Source organism: Camarhynchus parvulus, chromosome 13 (assembly GCF_901933205.1).
Source record: "Camarhynchus parvulus chromosome 13, STF_HiC, whole genome shotgun sequence".
Taxonomy (NCBI): domain Eukaryota; kingdom Metazoa; phylum Chordata; class Aves; order Passeriformes; family Thraupidae; genus Camarhynchus; species Camarhynchus parvulus.
In genome coordinates, this window is record NC_044583.1 from 11,939,179 (window position 1) to 11,956,329 (window position 17,151).

Sequence of the window (17,151 nt, forward strand, 5' to 3'; positions counted from 1 at the left end):
GACGAGACCATTGGGAAAGGACGGGGGAGCTCCGCCTTTTGTTTTGTTTAAATAATGATTGTTTGAAATAAGAGGCAGCGCACAGAATCCGAGAGCCACGTGTGGTTTATTGAAGGTCACTACACGACGTCAAGCACAAGGCAAGAGGCGCCTGTCAGGGAGCAGGGACAGAGGCAGGGACACGGCAATACCTTTCCTATGGCCTACAGCACCTGCAGGGAGGGGAGAGCAGCTCGCCGAGCTCAGAGCGCCACAGCCCAGTGCACCTTTTGTTTGTAGTGAGAAGAGCCCAGGTCACGTTGCCTGCAGCAAACCCCAGCCCCAGGCACAGCTCCAGGCTCGGGTCCTGGGAGGTCTTTCTGTGGTGGTGTCAAAGTGCAGCAGCTGCTTTGGCTACTGAACAGGAGAAGTTGTGGCCAGAGGTGAAGTGCTTTGTTATCCAGACACGGAAAGCCACAGCAGGCACTAGCACTACACATTAACTACTAACTACAAGTCTCAAACTCATGCTGTACATCTGTGTGTCACCTACACAGAGCTGTAAACGTGATGCCTCGCTGCTTTGAGACCCACTGCAGGAGCAGGGCTGCGAGCTGTGAGGCCCCCAGCACACCACAGCAGGTTCCTTGAGCTAAGGGAGATGTTTTGGGGTGCTGCAGCACCCCCCAGAGAGCAGGCAGCCTCATCCTGCCCCTCCATGCAGAGGATTGGCAGAGCCATGGCACAAGCACCATGCCACTGGCAAGGCTGGCTGGTGTTCAAGCCTTTCCCAGCACAGCAGCGTGTCAAAGCCCCTCAGAAATGTTTAACAAAGGTCAAGGTCTGAAGTGGGAATGCTCTGCAGGAAGAACCATCTCACCTGCCTGCACCAGCCATGCACTTCTCAGTAATTCAGTCTCCTGGATACACAGCTCTTAATCACCTATTTTAGCTTGGACTGCAGCCAAATTATACCCTGGGTAAATGACCTTCTGGTACAGTGTCTGTCGTTAACACATAATGAGTTTCCACCTTTACACCTCCCTCCCACCCGCCCTAACTGGAAAAACAAAGATTACGAACCCAAATCACCACTGTAGCTTTATATTTACCAGATCTTAACTCTCCAGGTTTCATACCCTCCTTGCTACAACCCCTAGCAACACAACATTTACTGAGCTGAGGTCTGCCAGGGAGCCTCTGTGGAGCATCCCTGCCTCTCCAGAGCATTCTGAGAGCTGCAGCAGCACCTCAATTCCCAGCTTGCAGCACATCCTGCTGCCACACCCAGCTGAGATGCAGCAGGCTTGGTTGCCAGTCAGATCCATGAACACTACAGTACACTATGTTTAAAGTTTAAAGGCAAACTGATCAACTCCTTTGTGAAGAAACATCTGCCACCTTGGCTAAGCAAGCTACATATGCCACAGGGGTAGGGCTCTATGGCCCAGCCCCCACAGTTGAGGTATCCTATGAGGGAGCAGAAAACCAAACTAAAAGATCATGCTGCTGGCAGGAACTTGCCAGAATGCAGAAGGCAGGGACACCCCTTAAAATGTTTGTTTGGAAGGGCATTGCTCTGTGTGAAAGAGAAGTTGTTCATTATTGGGTATGTAACATCAGGTTTGTGGGCTGAGAAAAAGCCAGTATGGGTTCTCTTCTGCTGATAAATCCAAATTCAGCCCTAATCATCTGTTGATAAAGCCCAATTCAGTGCAAAACTGGAGGGAGATATTTTTCTGTGCTCTAAGACGTGCTGCAAGTTACTCTAGCCTGGGGCAGTGAGGGGAAGTGGAGTGGTGGTTAGTGGGCACTACACAAGGGGAGAGAGAACAAACCAGCCCAAACCACGGCAGCTCAGCCCCCTCCTGGCGGCTGGCCGGGCCCGTGGCACACCCACACATCACAGAGGAGCTCTGCAGAACCTTTCAGAGGTGCTTTCTCAGGGGGCCAGTCCATCCAGCCGTCGGGAGCAGGCACTGGGAGCCGCTAGGGGAGCACGGGGCCGAGGCTGAGCTCCACGTGGTGGGTGAGCCAGATCACCTCTGAGGTGTGGTCACCATCCTCGTTGGGCCTGATGGGAGTAGTGAGGTTTTTGAACTCGTGCTTCATCTTGAAACTCACGGTCACCTCGCCCTCTTCTTTCTGTGGGGTGACCTTGATGAAAACTCCCACCTTATTGGCTTTTCTAAAGGCAATAATGCTGCAAGGCAGAACACACAGGAACATTGGGTCAGCCAAGCTGTCAAAGCATTGTTCCAAGTGGAACAATGCTCTCAGAGGAACTCAAACCACACTGAAGACAGGAGGAGAGGGAGTTACTCAAAGAGTCGAGTTTTTAAGGGAGAGGATCCCCACAGGACACTCACTCAGGGTCATCCTGGAAGTCTTGAGGCTCTGCCAGCTCATCATATTCTGCTGCAGCATCTTTGCCAGCCAGAATAAGCTCCTTGGGAGGAACTGCCACCTGAAACAAAGCAGGGAGAGAAAGAAGCCTTTCAGTACTGATCACCAGCTACACTGCAAGCAGGAGAGGGCTCTCCTCTCTTGAGGTCTGCTTCACTGCAGTTTAATAGAAAACTGACTCATCCTCAGCTTTTCTCTGCTCCAGGACCACCTGATTACCACCCTGCCAGTGAAATAATAAATTTCTCCTTTGGGTTTTGGATATCAATGAACAGACACAATTTCAAAATACTTTATAAGCTGCTGTTTACAATTGTGATAGTCATTTATGCTCCAAGGAGGGAAATGCAGCACAGTTAGCAGGGGATGAAGGACATATGAAAAGTGTGCCCTGTGGAAAGACAAATGGGAGTGACCCATTGGGCTTACCCAGCAGGTGGATACAATCAATACCTTGGCAGTGCTGTTGATGTTATCAGGGTCTCCCTCCTCACATTCCAGCAATGTGACATGTGTGACATTCTCCACAGGGTTAGTCAGAGTCAGAAGGACTTGGCTCTCCTGGGGAGATTCAGGAATCACAGTTCAAGAAGCAACTGTGCTAAAATTCATTGTTACTGTAAGCACCTCCATCTTCTCTGACTCATCCATACATTCAAAAATTGCATCACATCCTCTCAATGGATGGACAGTGGCCACTCCCCGTCTATAAGAAAGGCATCAATGCCATGCAAAACACTTAATATAAGAAATATGTATTTCTAGTCTAGCTGAGATCACAATTCCACACCCTTTATTCTTCAGACATTGGCAAGTGGTGATGTCACACTGCACAGCAATCTACTGCTGCAGTGACAAGTACATGCAGAGTTACTCTGGCCACTCCCTTAAACCCTGCACCCTCTGAATGGAGTGAGTGGAGCCCTCAGGGAACAATCATCACACCATGTCATCTTCCAGAAAGATCCCACATTCACAGCTCCTGGCTATGTCTCAGCCTAAGACATTTCTGGAAAAGCTACTGACCTTCATGTAGCGCAGGTTGGGAATAGACATGATTCTCACTTCAGGGATGTAGTTACTACAAAACAACAGAGCAAATGACTGTGAGGGACTGTGCTGCTGTCTGTAAAGCTATTAGAGCTTTCCTAAAAGGAAAAATGAAGCGTCCTTTTGCTGTATAACCCTAACCCTACAAAACCCTGCTGCAGTCTGGGGCTGGCACAGCATGCAGTGCATGCTGAAATCTTTAGTAGATCAGCAAGCAAACCTATTACAGATAAGCTAAATATATTTTAAAAGGTGATTACACCATCCTAAGGGATGACACAATCCCACAAGAGGTCAAAGGAAATTAAAATAGAAGGCCTAAGCATGAACAGGGAATTGTTGTCCCCAGTCCCCATTTCTTACTTACACAGCAACCAGCTGGATCTTGAATTTGATAGAGGTTGGATTGAATTCTGGTTTGCTCAGGTTATGCTCACATTTCTAGAGAGAAAGGTATTTAAGTCAGCACCAAAGACTGTGTGCAGTCACACACTGAAGAATCAGAGCCACAAGTGCTGTGTCACCAGCCATGACACAACAGCCTCCAGCACAGCACATAAAAACTATCTGGGGTGCATGTAGCCATCAATGTGCTCAGCTACTGATACTCCAAAATGTCATACCCAGCACAACCTCAGAACCACAAGACTTGGAACTGGTCTTGAAAACACCTGGACACTGACTGCAGCACAAATAACTGCCTTATGCTCCAGAATCCATTAAATAAATGAAGCAGCTAGAAGTCCTGATCTCCTCATAGGCCACTCTTCAAATACAGGAGCAGTCTGACATATTACTTATTTCTGAGAAAATACTCTGCATTTGTTCAGCATCCTAAATATTAAATACTTACAGTAATATTGCTCTATTACTTTAGGAACTAGAAAAATAAATATCCTTGTATGACTGAGAACACAAATAGTGTAATAAGGGCCATGCAGAAAGCCAACAGCAGAACTTGGATTTAACTCTTGCCTGTCTCCACTTCACAGATCTCTGCTTTGCTTCTCTGAAGTATCCTCTTCCTGCCTTCACGCTAGTGACATCTTCAGTATCCTGCACTGCCTCTCCCCAATAATTTGTTTGTTGACTTTTGTCCTTAGTAACAGCAATTTTTTTTACTTCAACTACACTGGCAGTATTCTTTGACTCCTTGGCTAGGCAGGGCACTAGCACAAACCACCTTTGTATCTTTATACATCTTTGACAGTGTTGTTCCCTTCTCACAACTGTCATCACACCAGAGACATCACAGCCTCCCTCACCCCCTCAGTGCTTCTACCACTAACTTGGCTGAGAACTTTCGAGGAGAAGCATTTGAGCCATTTCTTTTAAAAGAGAAACACAGAGCCCATTTCCCAGCACCTGAGTGCTGAGAGCCTGGAAAGGTCATGTAGGAGTGCGCTCTTTGTTGACAGGGTGACAAAACTATCCTTTGTCTCCTTAAAAAAGAAAGAAGCTCAGAAGTTTCTCGCTTTGATTAGGTAAAAAAGCCACCTCATAGGCCTAGGAGACTTCACCTCAAACTTAAAGCTAATTAGACAGAAGCCAAAAAGTCCCACCTGGGCAACTGACTAGAAAAAGAAGTAAAAAAACTAACCACTTTTGTAAAGTGTTTTACCAAGAGCAAAGATCTCCTGCACCTAGCTCAGTTTTTCTCTGTTTGTCACACTGCACAGCAATGTGCAGTGAAACCTTTTATGAAACCTTTTTGTTTCCAACACTGTAACAGAAGCTATCCTGCTGATTTTTATGCCTCCAAGGGTAGCTGAGCTATCTTGGGTGTGTTACAGGCCTCTGAGAGCTTATGAAACCTGGCTGGAGGAGGCTCCTAGAACAGGGGCAGCGCTCAGGATTGAGTTGCCTACCCGGCAGCGCAGCGAGCGTTTGATCAGCAGGTGCTTGTGACGTGGGTAGAGCTGGGAAGCGCAGATGGGCTGGAAGTCAGGCTGCAGCAGGCGCTGCCGCAGAGTCGTCACTGGCAGCACAACAGAAAGCAAGACAAAGAAAGGTCTCAGGAACCGAAACTCGAGCTGGATTCTACATATGCACCATGCACTGTGTGGAGATCTGCCACCATCCCTAAGACACTTAATTTCACCTGCACCTTGTAATTCAGAAGCCACTGGCAACTATCACATTTCTAGAAATAAATAGAAAGGCAAAAGCTGAATAAAGGGCTGCCCTGACTGGGCACAGTAACATGAGAGCAACATCAGTGCTAGCCCAGGAGAAATAAGGGACTCCCATCTTTCTTCACAGTTGAGCTGGGATGGAAACAATAGTTTTCTAACCATCTAGAACATAGTTCTTTCCCTCACCACAGAAATGAGTTTCACATCTTTGTTACCCTCACAGCTGGGTGCTGCATGAGTACAATACACAGCTTCTTAGCAAGGAGTTTGCATAACTCAGACTCACACGTAGAATTAGAGAAAACAGTTCCCAAAGCAAGAAACTCCCAGCAGCCAAAACCTCCCATGGGTTTCTCTCAAAATGCAGGCTCTTCACTGCACCAGTGCCTAAGAGGCAAGTGAGCCACCTGGCAGCCTTTTCCTCACTATGAGGAACCAGGGAAGTTGTCTTCTTCACCAGCATCAAACTTACAATGCCAACAGCCTCATGAGAAAAGGAAACTAAGAAGATCTACTCCTTTCCATAAACCTTTTATGAATTTATTGATACTTGCAGACTTTGTAGGCCTGCAGAACTACCAACATCATCCATTCCACTTGGAGCTACCTCAGCTGGAAGCCCACATCACTCCTGTACTTGCTGGTTTATCCTGCTCACACCAGGTCTTACTGATCAATTTACAGTATTTATGGATTAAATTTATGAGTCAGCTAAAGAACTGGCAAGCGTACACAGGCTGTTCCAAGCTGATGTCAAAGCAATGCGCAATTGTTACTCAACAGCCCACTTCTGGTTCCAGATCCCCAGCAGCTGCTATTTCCTTATTTCCTGCTATTACCTGAAAAAGGACATCAGCTTTTTTCTCCATCCAAAAGTTGATGCATTACACATCAGAAATTAAGGCCAGCAAGAAAATTAAATAACCCTTCTGGCTCTGAGCTTTCCATGTAAAACATGCAGCTGAGGCTGCATTCAAAGTTACCATTTAAAAAGTCAAGTATTTCCCAGTATTTCAATCCCAGCATAAAAATGACCAGGAACTTGGGTCATGAGGAATGTCACAAACTCGTAGCCAATGCCCACGTTACCAAATGTAAGGACAAAAAGTGACAGAATACTAAGGTTTTACCTTCTGTCAGATTGATTGGTCTTGTGTAGTAATCCTCAGGAAGAGGTTCCACTTCTTCCACTGCATCAGCTGGCTCGATCTTGATCTCCTTCTGGTCTTCTCCTTCTTTCAGGCTAAAGCAAAATAAGGGGCAACTCAGTCATGAAATGGGGCATGTGTGCTCTGACAGCAACTGCATTATAGCACAGAAGGCAGAGAGAGCTGAGATTGCACAACAATAATTGCAACAAGGGTGTGAGCAGTCCCTTGTTCCTCTTGGGAGAAAGCAGAACATCTGGAGTTGCTGCACAGAGATGCCTGAGGATCTGACACTTCTCCAGTGCTCGAAAGGAAAAATCTCCTCTCACTGCTATCTGCTAATTGTCTATCATTTTTCTAGAGCTGCTTTATTCCTCTCTTACCTACACCTCCAAAGCTCCCCCCAAAGGTAACCCCAACCCTGAGACTCACGAGAGTCCAGCGAGGGCACTGATGGGAGCTCCGGGCCTCTGGCGCTGCAGCCTCGTTCCAAGGCCGTATTTGTCCTACAAGGAAAAAAGGAACTGTCACCCTCAGGTCTGCCTCTGATGGGACACAACAACCTGCTGCAAACTCATCCTTTGAGCTGCATGACAAGCATGGGGGTACAAGCAAAGGAAAGCAAAAAGGAAAAGGTATTCAATGCTTCCTAAGATACATTTTTCTGCTTAAACTGTTAGCAAGGAGAAAACAATTCCCACTGCACAGCAGATGGGGAAAGATGTGTGTGGCTACTGCTAATAAAGCTTTTTGCTCCTTCCACAAATCACCAGCCTGCACTACTGACACATCTTCTCTGGATATTCTCTGCAGAGCAACTCCATGTCAAGTAGTGTAGAATGAGAGCTCAGCTGCCAAAAAAAGTGGGTTGATGTGGTTATACAGCTATCTGAAAGGCTCTGTAGCACTACCTGAAGCAGCTGAAAGCTGTTAAAAGCTCCTGCAAGCCTTGTTACCTACAAGTCTCTCTCACCAGCAATAGCTGAGCTGTACCCAGGGTACTTGGGGGCAGACATCTTCCTTCCGGGCAAGGCTCAAAACCTGAATTCTCACCAAATGAGAAATGTGAGCATCAGCCTACTCTGGTGATTTTTCAAGGATGAGATGATTAATGTTAGTGCCACCTGCCTTGGCCAAGCAGACAGCTGTGTTTCAGCCTAGTTTGGTGAAGGACTGCTTGTCAAGTGTACATTACTTACTCAAAGACATTGCCCTGTTTCTAAACTAACACAAGATATTTTTGTAATAAATGTTACCCTCTGAAGAGTTAGGCTTCACCTGTGTTTGTTCTAGGCAAACCTAAGTCAGAGGCCCTGAGGCATGGCATCTGTTACTCCCCTTCAGTTGGTACCATGAGAGCTTTAACACCAGCAGAAACTGTGAAAAGACTTACCACTACGTGTATAGTGTGTTGCTGTGGAGAGCCCCCAAAATAGCAGCAGGTAGCAACAGAGACAAAAAATGCAGCCATAAGACACAAGCAAGGGCACAGAGCAAGCACAATTCATTGAAGTAGCAAGCATATGCAGTCACCCAGCTAAACAAAGTGAGCATTTACCTGCCAGATACAATAAACAAGGCATTCAAGCCACAACCAAGTCTTAAGGTTAACTTCAGTAGAGATTTCATGCAGAGAAGTGTCAGACAATGCTGATCTATCTGTCACTAAGCTGTGGGATGAACTGTCCTGAGAAATGGCTGCCACTGGCAACGTGGCTGCAGTTGGACTGCACTTCACTGCTGGAGAACATATTCCTAGGCATGGCAAGTATAAACCTTCTGGCACTGCTGGGGAGGACTATCAAGGAGAGTGGCAATGTAAAACAGAGTAATGCATGTCAAAGTATTCATCCCTAAAGAAAACCTCATTTTCTTCATGTTGTCCTCAATTAGCCAAAGTTGGGCAGCCCTATTGTGCTACCAACTATCTGATTTTCCAGGCTGAGGCTGTTGTGGATCCCTTTTCCTGCTCTGAGAGGATGGCACAGCAGCTCACCGAGAAGGCCAGTGGGACGTAGTTACGGCGTCGCACCAGCTTCTTCCTGTCCCGCTCGATCTTCTCCTTCTGAGCCAGCTGCTGGTAGTACTCAACCAGTTTGTTAATCTGGAGGGAGGAACAGGGAGCACTGTCACCTCAGCTGCAGCATTTCTTTGTGAACTAGCTGGGTTCCTGCTGCTTGTTTCACTCTGTTCCTAGTACCAGCTGTATTATGCAAGCCTTGTACCTTAACGTGTCTTAACCCACACTGTGGGTCACAAAATGACCCTTCCTTGGAATGATGTGTGTTGGAGGGCAGTGTCCAATTCTCACCTTGCAATTCAGCAAATGAGACTTTGTTCATGAATTTGCCATGACTGCATAGAGTAATGCCATGTGGCCAACTCTGAGCAATTTATTTTGCCAGAGCAAACAGCATCTTTAGCATCTTTTCCCCCCTCCCCAAGGGTGGTCACATTTAGAGTGGAGCCTTAACTGGTAAAAGGGAAGGGTGTTAAAGGTGCAGTTGTGTTTTCCAGATCCTGGACACACTTTTGATTGGAAAACAGCTTTTTTTCACATACATACGCAGCACATTCACCTTAACAGCACCATTAGATAGGTTGGTTTCAACTGAGCTTCTTCTCAAAAGGAGATTTTATATCCTCAGGGGAGCCTCTAAGAGGCCTTCCCTCCATTCAAGGAGCAGATTAGGAACTGGAACTGGTATCTGAAGGATTATATAGATGCAGAAAAAGTGATTGAGAGGGCCTGACACTCTAACAGCTCTTTCTGGCTGATGCATTTCAGCCCAAGCACAGTCTTTCCCATTCACTCACCCTCTGTGTGTGAGGATTCTCCGGCTCCTGCCAGCCCCCACTTGCTGCACAAGAGAAGAGAAAAAGCAAAGTCCACAGGAGGTTTCCAGATGCCACACAGAAATCACACCCAACACTCAACTATCTTGGTGTTAATTATAAAATATGGCATTCCCTATTTTTGCTACACCTACCACTGCAATTGTTTAAGTTCATGTCTGTACAAATATACACATCTTAAAGAGTTGCACAGGCAGGTTTGGAATAAAGGAGCTCTGACATCTTTTATACTGTATTTTTAAACAAATGTTGCTTGAGAGATACTCAGGACAGAACCCAGGAGTCACTTCAGTAGCAGGTACTTGTGTTATGTGTGTCTCTTATAACTGGCTGCTGCTGTCTCTGCATCCTCAGCTTCATTTTCAGTCACATCAACACTGGAAGTCAGAGGATCTGCTTGGCCTACTCAACCCCACCTGACAGATATTTTCTGTACATCTCACGTACCAAAAAAATAGATGAAAGCTTTATTCTAGTGCTCTTGTGAAGAGAAAAGCCAAGTTCAAACACTGACTAGCAACTCTGGAATAAGTCTAAGTGAACAAAAGTGATGGAAAATAAATTAGGTGTTTATGCTGTCAGACTGAGCAGCTTCAAAGCCTGTGAAAGCACACAAACAAGATCTCAGCAGTGGGGAGGGTGCACTGAGTAAAACAGTTTGACAGTTTTCTCACTAGTCAGGTAACACAGACGTGAAAGTGGGTCACACATTCCATTAACTCAGCTCTTCAGAGGAGTCTTCAGCAACAAAGAGTTTTCCTGTGAATGTCCAACTACAACTCCAATCCTTGCCAGATATCAAGTCTAGAGCACAGTCTAGACCTAAGTGGATTATCTGTTAGCTTCAAAACACAAACTGGGCTCATGCTGTCACTCAGTTTTGTGTCTTTGAACCGTCCCTTACCAACAGACTTGTCTGCCATGCCCACATCCCGGGAAGTCCAGCGGCAGAAGCCGCAGGCCAGGTAATAGGCTTTCTTCATGGTGGTCTTGGCCGGGTCGTCGGGCAGCGGCGCAGGGATGCTCGTGGCCCGTGTGGAGAGGGTGTGCATGCAGCACGGGCAGTCAAAGCAGTTGGCACACCTGCAAACAACGAGGCAGGGCTCTGAGAAGAGTTCCAGGCTGAGAGAAATGCTCCCAGCAACCACATCAGCACTAAAACAACAGATTATTAATTCCTAGGCAACAGCGCGAGGGACAACGGGCTGTCACAGGAACTTGGGGGATTCAGAGTTCAGCATAAGAGCAGCAGCAGTGAGAAACACAAAGTGACACTAAAAACCTTCTGTATTATGAGCCCAGGTCATAAAAATACCCCCAAAAATCATGAACAGCCTGTGATGCATAGTGGAAAGACACTTCTTCCCCAAAAGAGACTCAAACACAACAAGCAGCCATGTAATTTTTGAGGAGTTTCAGACAGACATGGGAAGGGACTGTTTTAAATAGGAAGCCTTGATTTAAAAAAGAAAAAAAAACCCAAAGCAACTTTACCTGTTCTTTTTGAGCTTGGCTTCAGCTGAAGGCATGTTTTCCAGGCAGCTGGGGCAGTAGTGAGAGTCAACCTGAAGAAGACACAGCCACATCACACATGTTATCTGGCACACCTTTGTCCAAGAAGCCCCAGATTTGTGTCATGCAACAGCAGGGTGAAGCCAGGGAAGGCTTGAGATGTTTTTTGGTATGCAAAACCTTACCCCATCTCAGTCAGATTCTGATCTTTAATAACATAAATTATAAGCTTTCTTTAGTTAGAATGGATTAAATTACTCTGTCTTGTAAATGGGAAAAGATTGGCTGAGTGTTGACCTCTAGGAGTTACCAGAATCTCATTTTTCAGCTTGAACAAAAATTTTAACATTTTATTTTCTATTTGGACCTAAATTTATTGTGTCCTCACAGTTACACTGGTCAGATACATGAATATTTCAGAAGATGCTTTGTATCTCTCAGCTGTGACAGTGAATTCTGTCCATTAAAACAACAGCAGCAAGACTGGGGCCCCCTGCTTGAAGAGGAATTCAAACTGATTATTAAGCACGGCCACGCACAATGACTGCACTGCTCACACCACAGTGAATTCATGACGGATACAGCCAGGTCACAAATCCTCTCTTCAGAGGCATTTCATTAAAGCTGCCTTTTCTGAGATCTGGGCTGCACAGTCATTCCTTCAAGGCTTCCCAAATCTATCACAATTTCTTAATTCAACCATGCTTCCAACAAAACGAGTCTCGGCGATTTCAATATGACAATTTATGAAGTCAAACCCCTGCTCCACAGCAAAAATCATAGCTGCAAAAACCACACACCCCTCCACAACAAAAATGGACATAGGGTGTGGGTCTGGGGGTCCCTGGGCCCCTCCTCGGCCGGGCCCGACGGGCATGGGTGTGGTGGGGAGGGGTCTTGACCCAAGGGTTGGGTCCCCACGAGGGTGAGGGGTCCCCGCGAGGGTGAGGGGTCCCCGCGGCCCCGCTCGGGTCCCACCGAGGTTTGGGGGGGCCCCGGCCAGAGCCATTTAGGGAGGGTTCGTCCCCCATGAGGGGAACCACCCCTGTGCGCTCTCCCCAGCCAATCACAGCCCGAGTTCCGCCGACAGACAAGCAGGGATAGCCAATAAACGCGCAGCCCCGCCTCATCCGTCACTCGCGGCCAATCCGCGCGCTCCATGCAGCGCAGCGCCCGCCTGCCGGCCGCGCGAACAACCAATAGAAAAGCAGAAAGCGAGTGAGTGGCAGGAAAGAGACCCAATCGCTGCGCGTAGAGAGAGCACCGTCCCGCCCGGTCCCGCCCGGTCCCGCCCGGTGCGCGGGTGCGGCGCGGCCGGTCCGCCGTTACCTCGTGCGAGACGCACTCGAGCGAGCGGAGCTCGCTGCAGTAGCGGCAGAAGTACAGCTGCGGCAGCGGCGCCCGCAGCTCCTTCTCGCCGCGTACCAGGTACAGCACCCGCTCCGATTGCAGCAGCGACGCCATCTTGGGAGGGGGCGGGCTCCGCCGCGCCGCCGCCTGATGTCACGACGCCGGCTTGACCACGTGATATCGCGTGCTGGCAAAGGGCGTGGCCAGAAAGGGGCGTGGCCGTGCCGTCGGCCCCGCTGAATGCCCGCAAATGCCGCCCAGAGCCGCCCCTGCCGTGGGGCTGGGGACACCTTCCTGGGTGCCGGGGCTGCCGGGCCCCTCCAGCCCGGCCTTGGACCCTGCCGGCGGTGGGGCAGCCGCAGCTGGTCTGTGCCAGTGCTCCCCACCCTCACAGAGAAAGATTTCTCCCCAGTAGCCCGTCTGTCCCTGCCTCTGGCAGTGGGAAGCAGTTCCATCTCATCCGTCACTCCGAGCCCTTGTCCCCAGTCCCTCTCCAGATCTCTTAGAGCTCCTTTAGGCACTGGAAGGGGCTCTGAGGTGTCCCGGAGCCTTGCCTTCTCCAGTTTTCCCAGCCTGGCTCCAGAGCAGGGGGGCTCAACCCTCAGAACATCTCCATGGCCTCCTCTGGAGTTGCCCCAGCAGCTCCGTGTCCTTGTCACGCTGGGGCCCAAAGCTGGACACAGCTCAGGTGGCTCTCACCAGAGCAGAGCAGAGCAGAGAGGGTGATCTTTTCACACCCCAAAGGTGGTTTCTCCTCAGTCTCACCTCCACCAAGACAGGATCCTGACAAGAATGAACATTCCCGTGCCATGGGATCAGCAGGAAAGCACGAGGTCTGCGGATGCTCTGCTGTGTGCAGAGAGAATAAACACCTCAGCAGACTTTAAGAGATCTGAAGCTCGGTGTCTACACTACACCTGCTTCATTCTCTGCTGAGGGCAGAGCTGGCACCAGCAAACCCCTCCCGGTGTGCTGCTGGAGAGGCCAAACAAGGCAGAGCCAGCCTGGCCTGTGGCCTGAATCCCTCACCCCGGGATGCTGCACTCAGTCCCTGCCCTCTGCTCCACAGGAAAGCCCTGTCCATGAGGATGTGCTGCTGCTCAGATAAAAACCCCACAGTTTTATCCACCTGCAGCAGCTGGAGGGGCAGGGAGGAGGCTGCCTGTGCACTGCTCCCCACAGAGCTGCGTGTCCAGGAGTGCCTTGGGAGTGTGAAAAGTGCATATTATATGGCTCTACGCAGATATTTTATATTTTATATATATGCATTATATATGTAATATATAAAATATATTACATATATTATATCCATATTTTTATACACATATATATATTTTATATATATGTATTTTGTTGTATTGATTAGTAGTGCTGTATTAACATTTTAATAGTATGGTAAGTGTAGTTTTGTAGTTAAAAGGTAACCTCTGTAGTTTAAATAGGAACTGTGTAAGAGGGATATTTTTTTAAGAAAGGAATGAGGTACTAGCACCAGATAGCAGCCACAGGACACCTAAATATTTCAGAGAAAAAGAATTTATTGTTCTCTTATCAGAAGAAACTGACTTCTTCATGCCTCGCTCAGGATCGAAGATGCTGTTAGGATTAGGAGGAAGAAGATGATGATGACCAGACCAAATCCTTTGTATGAATGGAATTTATGCATCATATATGGGGTGTATGAATATTCAATAGGCTACTGCTTTTAAGAATTAATCCTTTGTTAACATGGGTCCTTTTTCGGGTCTGTGCTGCCCAGAAAAAGATACCCGGACATCCATAACTCTTTGTTTCTGTTGTCTCATATTGTCCTAATTTAAATTGTCCAAATTATTATTACTCTGATTGTATTACTATTTTTATAACCATTTTATTACTATTAAACTTTTAAAAATTTAGAAACAAGTGATTGGCGTTTTTCACAGGAGCTTGTGGTAGGGTTTTCCACCACCAGGAGCCCAACAGGTTTCCCTGGGAAAAGGCAGGAGTGAAAGGTGCAGTGTGTGGCTCCCGCCGTGACTGACACTGAGCTTGTGTCCCAGAAGGAAAGTTGGGCCATCCCATCTTGCTTTTGCCATTCGGCGTCACCAGTGGAGTGGAATATTCCACTGGGCAGCAGAAAGAGCCTTCCCAGCCGGCGGGCTGAGCTCTGTCCCCTCTCTCTCTGTCCGTGTCTGTAAATCACCCTGCCCGAACCCCTGGGGACTGCGGGCACCGCGCTGCGGCTGTGGAGGCTCTGGGTGCTCCTGCCCTGGGCCTCGGGGCGAGCGGGTGCCTGTGAGCCCTGCTGAGGCAGGAGGAGAACGGGGTAGGGAGGACCCTTTGTTAAGGATTATGAAGTGAAATGTCCCCACAGTCCCTCCCTGAGACCTTCGTGTTCAGCTCCAGAGGCATTCCCTCAGTGGAACCCCACTGTGGGTGGGATGAGGTGGAGTGCGTTCTTATTTTTCCTGGTGTAGAAAAAACCTCCTGCCTTGCTTTGCCTTTCCTTCCTTCCTTCCTTCCTTCCCCTTCCTCCTACCCCCTTCCCCTTCTTCTCCCCCCGTGCCGTCCCCCGCGGGCCGGGCCGGGCCGGGCCGGGCGGGGCCGGGCGGAGTCTCTCCCCCCTCGGCGGGCTCCTTTCTCTCCCGGCGGGATCCGCCGCTGCCACCGCTGCTCGCAGGAGCTGCCGCAGGAGCCGCCGCAGGAGCGGGAGCCGGAGCCCGGCAGCGCCGCAGGTACGGGGATGCGGGCAGGTGGGACGGGAAGGGCACGGGCAGGGCACGCAGGGCGCGGGCAGGGCACGGACAGGGGGCGGGCAGGGCAGGCAAGGCACAGAAGGGCACGGGCAGGGCACAGACAGAGCACAGACAGGGCACGGCAGCTGCTGCCTCTCCCCACGGTATCGTGTCCCCCAGCCCCGAGGTGCCGCGGCAGGACGGCGGCACAGCCGCGGTCCCCGAGGACGGGGTCCCCGCTCCCCGGCCCCTCGGTCCCCGCTCCCCGGCCCCTCGGTCCCCTTCAGCTGATGGACAATCCGTGACTCAGCACGAGGTGTGGGTGGGGGGGGGACACACACGAGGCTCCCCAGAAATGAGGGGTCTCCTGGCTGACCCGATCCCAGCGTGTCGGGTCAGAAATGAGGGGGGTCCTGGCTGACCCGACCCCACCGTGTCCCCGTGACCGGCAGGACACCCGGTTGTGGCTTCCCTTTATCAGTTTGTTTACTGTAACAAACAGTAGCAATTAATAGGGAAGTTTTTCCCTGGGCTTTTATCCAGTGCCGTTAAAGCATGCTGTAAATCCTGCGGGTAATTGAAGGAGCCTTTACCAAAGGCTCTCGAAGGAGCCCAAGGTGAAAGCTGGCACCTGGCCATAGGGATGTCCCTGGAGAGGGCAGCAGGGGACTGGGGGGGACTCTGGCTAGGGGAGGGATGGAGGGGGCTGCCCCACCTCCCCTCTGCCTTTTCCTTGCAGGATGGGCCTCCCTCACCTCACGAGTCCCACCGACCTCCCCAAGCACATTCTGGATATCTGGGTCATCGTGTTGATCATCCTGGCCACCATCCTCATCATGACAGCGCTGCTGCTGTGCCCGGCCATGGCCGTCATCATCTACCGAGTGCGGACACACCCCACGCGCAACGGCATCGTGTGAGCCACGGGCACGGGGGCACGGCCAGCTTGCTGGGCTGGGGCTACAGCCATGGCACCCTGTGCCAGGCACCCTGAGAGCTGGAGCCTGGCCAGGAGCTGGGGTGGGCCAGCCCAGACCCGCTCCTGCAGCTGGCTCGTGCTGGGTACCCACTGCTCATCTTCCCACTGAGCTCACGGGGACTGTGGGGGAAATGCCAGCGTGGGCAGCAGTGGGGAGAGGCGTGACTTTGTGGACACGTCCAGCTGGAAATATCTCACTCCATGAGGGAGGTAGGCTGGTCTCACCTTCGCTGGTGACACTGTCTCCTCCCAGGCAAGCAGCAAGGAGTGGAAATACCTGACGAAGTTATTTCTCCTTTGGAGTCCCAGCTGTCAAGGTGGCTGGGGAAAAAAGAGTCAAAGCAAGATAGATGTGGCTTCTGGTTGTGCATTTAGTGCTTGGCTAAAAGCATCAGTGACAGAGCTTGTGCTGGCTGCACAGCAGACGTGCAGCTGGCACCAGCTTCTCCTCCACTCATTATCTGCAGAAGTGGCAGGAAAATCCTGCAGGACTCTTGGTTCCTCTGGGTGTTGTGGGGCAGAGGAGTGTGTGCAGTTCCTGCCAGCCCTCCTGTCTGCATGCTGGTTGCACTCCTCACTCTCCTGATAGTGAGAGCTCCCACTGTTTGCCCAGCACACCAGCCCTGCTGGGGAGTCTGTGTGTGCCTCACCTGGGCAGGCAAAGCAGGAGGAGCAGGTTTGTGCCCAGCCAGTGGCAAGGGATCATGTAAGCTCTTTTACTGCCCTTTGTTATGAAATAAATGGACTTTATCCTTCATGTGAGTGTATCGTGCAGCTCTGTCCACACTGCAGGTGCTGTCTGGCTCTGCAGGATCTGGGATACTTTGCAGCCTCTCCAGAAACCCTCCCTGCTCTGACCTCCTGCCCTGCCTTGCCTCAAGGTCCCTGGGGTTCTCCCCAGCCTTGGAGCCCAGCAGGAATCTCACTGCCAGCCCAGCCCCATGCTCCAGGAGGGCAAACCTCAGTCTGGACCCCGTGGGTGGGAAGGATCCCTCAGGACTTTCTGACAGTGGTTGTGG

The 17,151-nt window shown here is 50.0% G+C and overlaps 2 protein-coding genes across 3 annotated transcripts; one reads left to right on the plus strand and one right to left on the minus strand.

Annotated features, from left to right (window-relative positions):
* Positions 1 to 89: 89 nt before the first annotated feature.
* DCTN4 (dynactin subunit 4) lies at positions 90 to 12,587 on the minus strand. 2 transcript variants are annotated; one of them, XM_030957547.1, is made up of 14 exons: positions 12,416 to 12,587; positions 11,069 to 11,139; positions 10,479 to 10,657; positions 9,536 to 9,579; positions 8,715 to 8,822; positions 8,112 to 8,132; positions 7,151 to 7,224; positions 6,701 to 6,813; positions 5,304 to 5,413; positions 3,803 to 3,876; positions 3,412 to 3,466; positions 2,839 to 2,946; positions 2,349 to 2,446; positions 90 to 2,182 (listed from the first exon to the last, which is right to left on the minus strand). In XM_030957547.1, exons 1-14 carry the CDS (start codon positions 12,548 to 12,550, stop codon positions 1,969 to 1,971), a joined length of 1,404 nt encoding a protein of 467 aa, XP_030813407.1. In that variant the 5' UTR covers positions 12,551 to 12,587; the 3' UTR covers positions 90 to 1,968. The 2 variants fall into 2 exon arrangements, with proteins under 2 accessions (XP_030813407.1, XP_030813408.1); XM_030957548.1 differs by lacking the exon at positions 8,112 to 8,132.
* Positions 12,588 to 14,968: 2,381 nt separating this feature from the next.
* Positions 14,969 to 16,876, plus strand: SMIM3 (small integral membrane protein 3). Its single transcript, XM_030957510.1, has 2 exons — positions 14,969 to 15,153; positions 15,893 to 16,876. The coding sequence occupies exon 2, from the start codon at positions 15,894 to 15,896 to the stop codon at positions 16,071 to 16,073; it is 180 nt and encodes a 59-aa protein (XP_030813370.1). The 5' UTR covers positions 14,969 to 15,153; position 15,893; the 3' UTR covers positions 16,074 to 16,876.
* Positions 16,877 to 17,151: the final 275 nt, after the last annotated feature.

Bases quoted from the DNA above. Each gene is read 5' to 3' on its own strand.
- SMIM3 (XM_030957510.1), top strand. From the start codon at position 15,894: ATGGGCCTCCCTCACCTCACGAGTCCCACCGACCTCCCCAAGCACATT.
- DCTN4 (XM_030957547.1), bottom strand. From the start codon at position 12,550: ATGGCGTCGCTGCTGCAATCGGAGCGGGTGCTGTACCTGGTACGCGGC. The intron at 8,133-8,714 runs GTGAGCTGCTGT...GGCTCTCCACAG, and splicing joins ACGTCCCACTGGCCTTCTCG to CAACACACTATACACGTAGT. The intron at 3,467-3,802 runs GTAAGTAAGAAA...GTTGTTTTGTAG, and splicing joins AAGATCCAGCTGGTTGCTGT to TAACTACATCCCTGAAGTGA.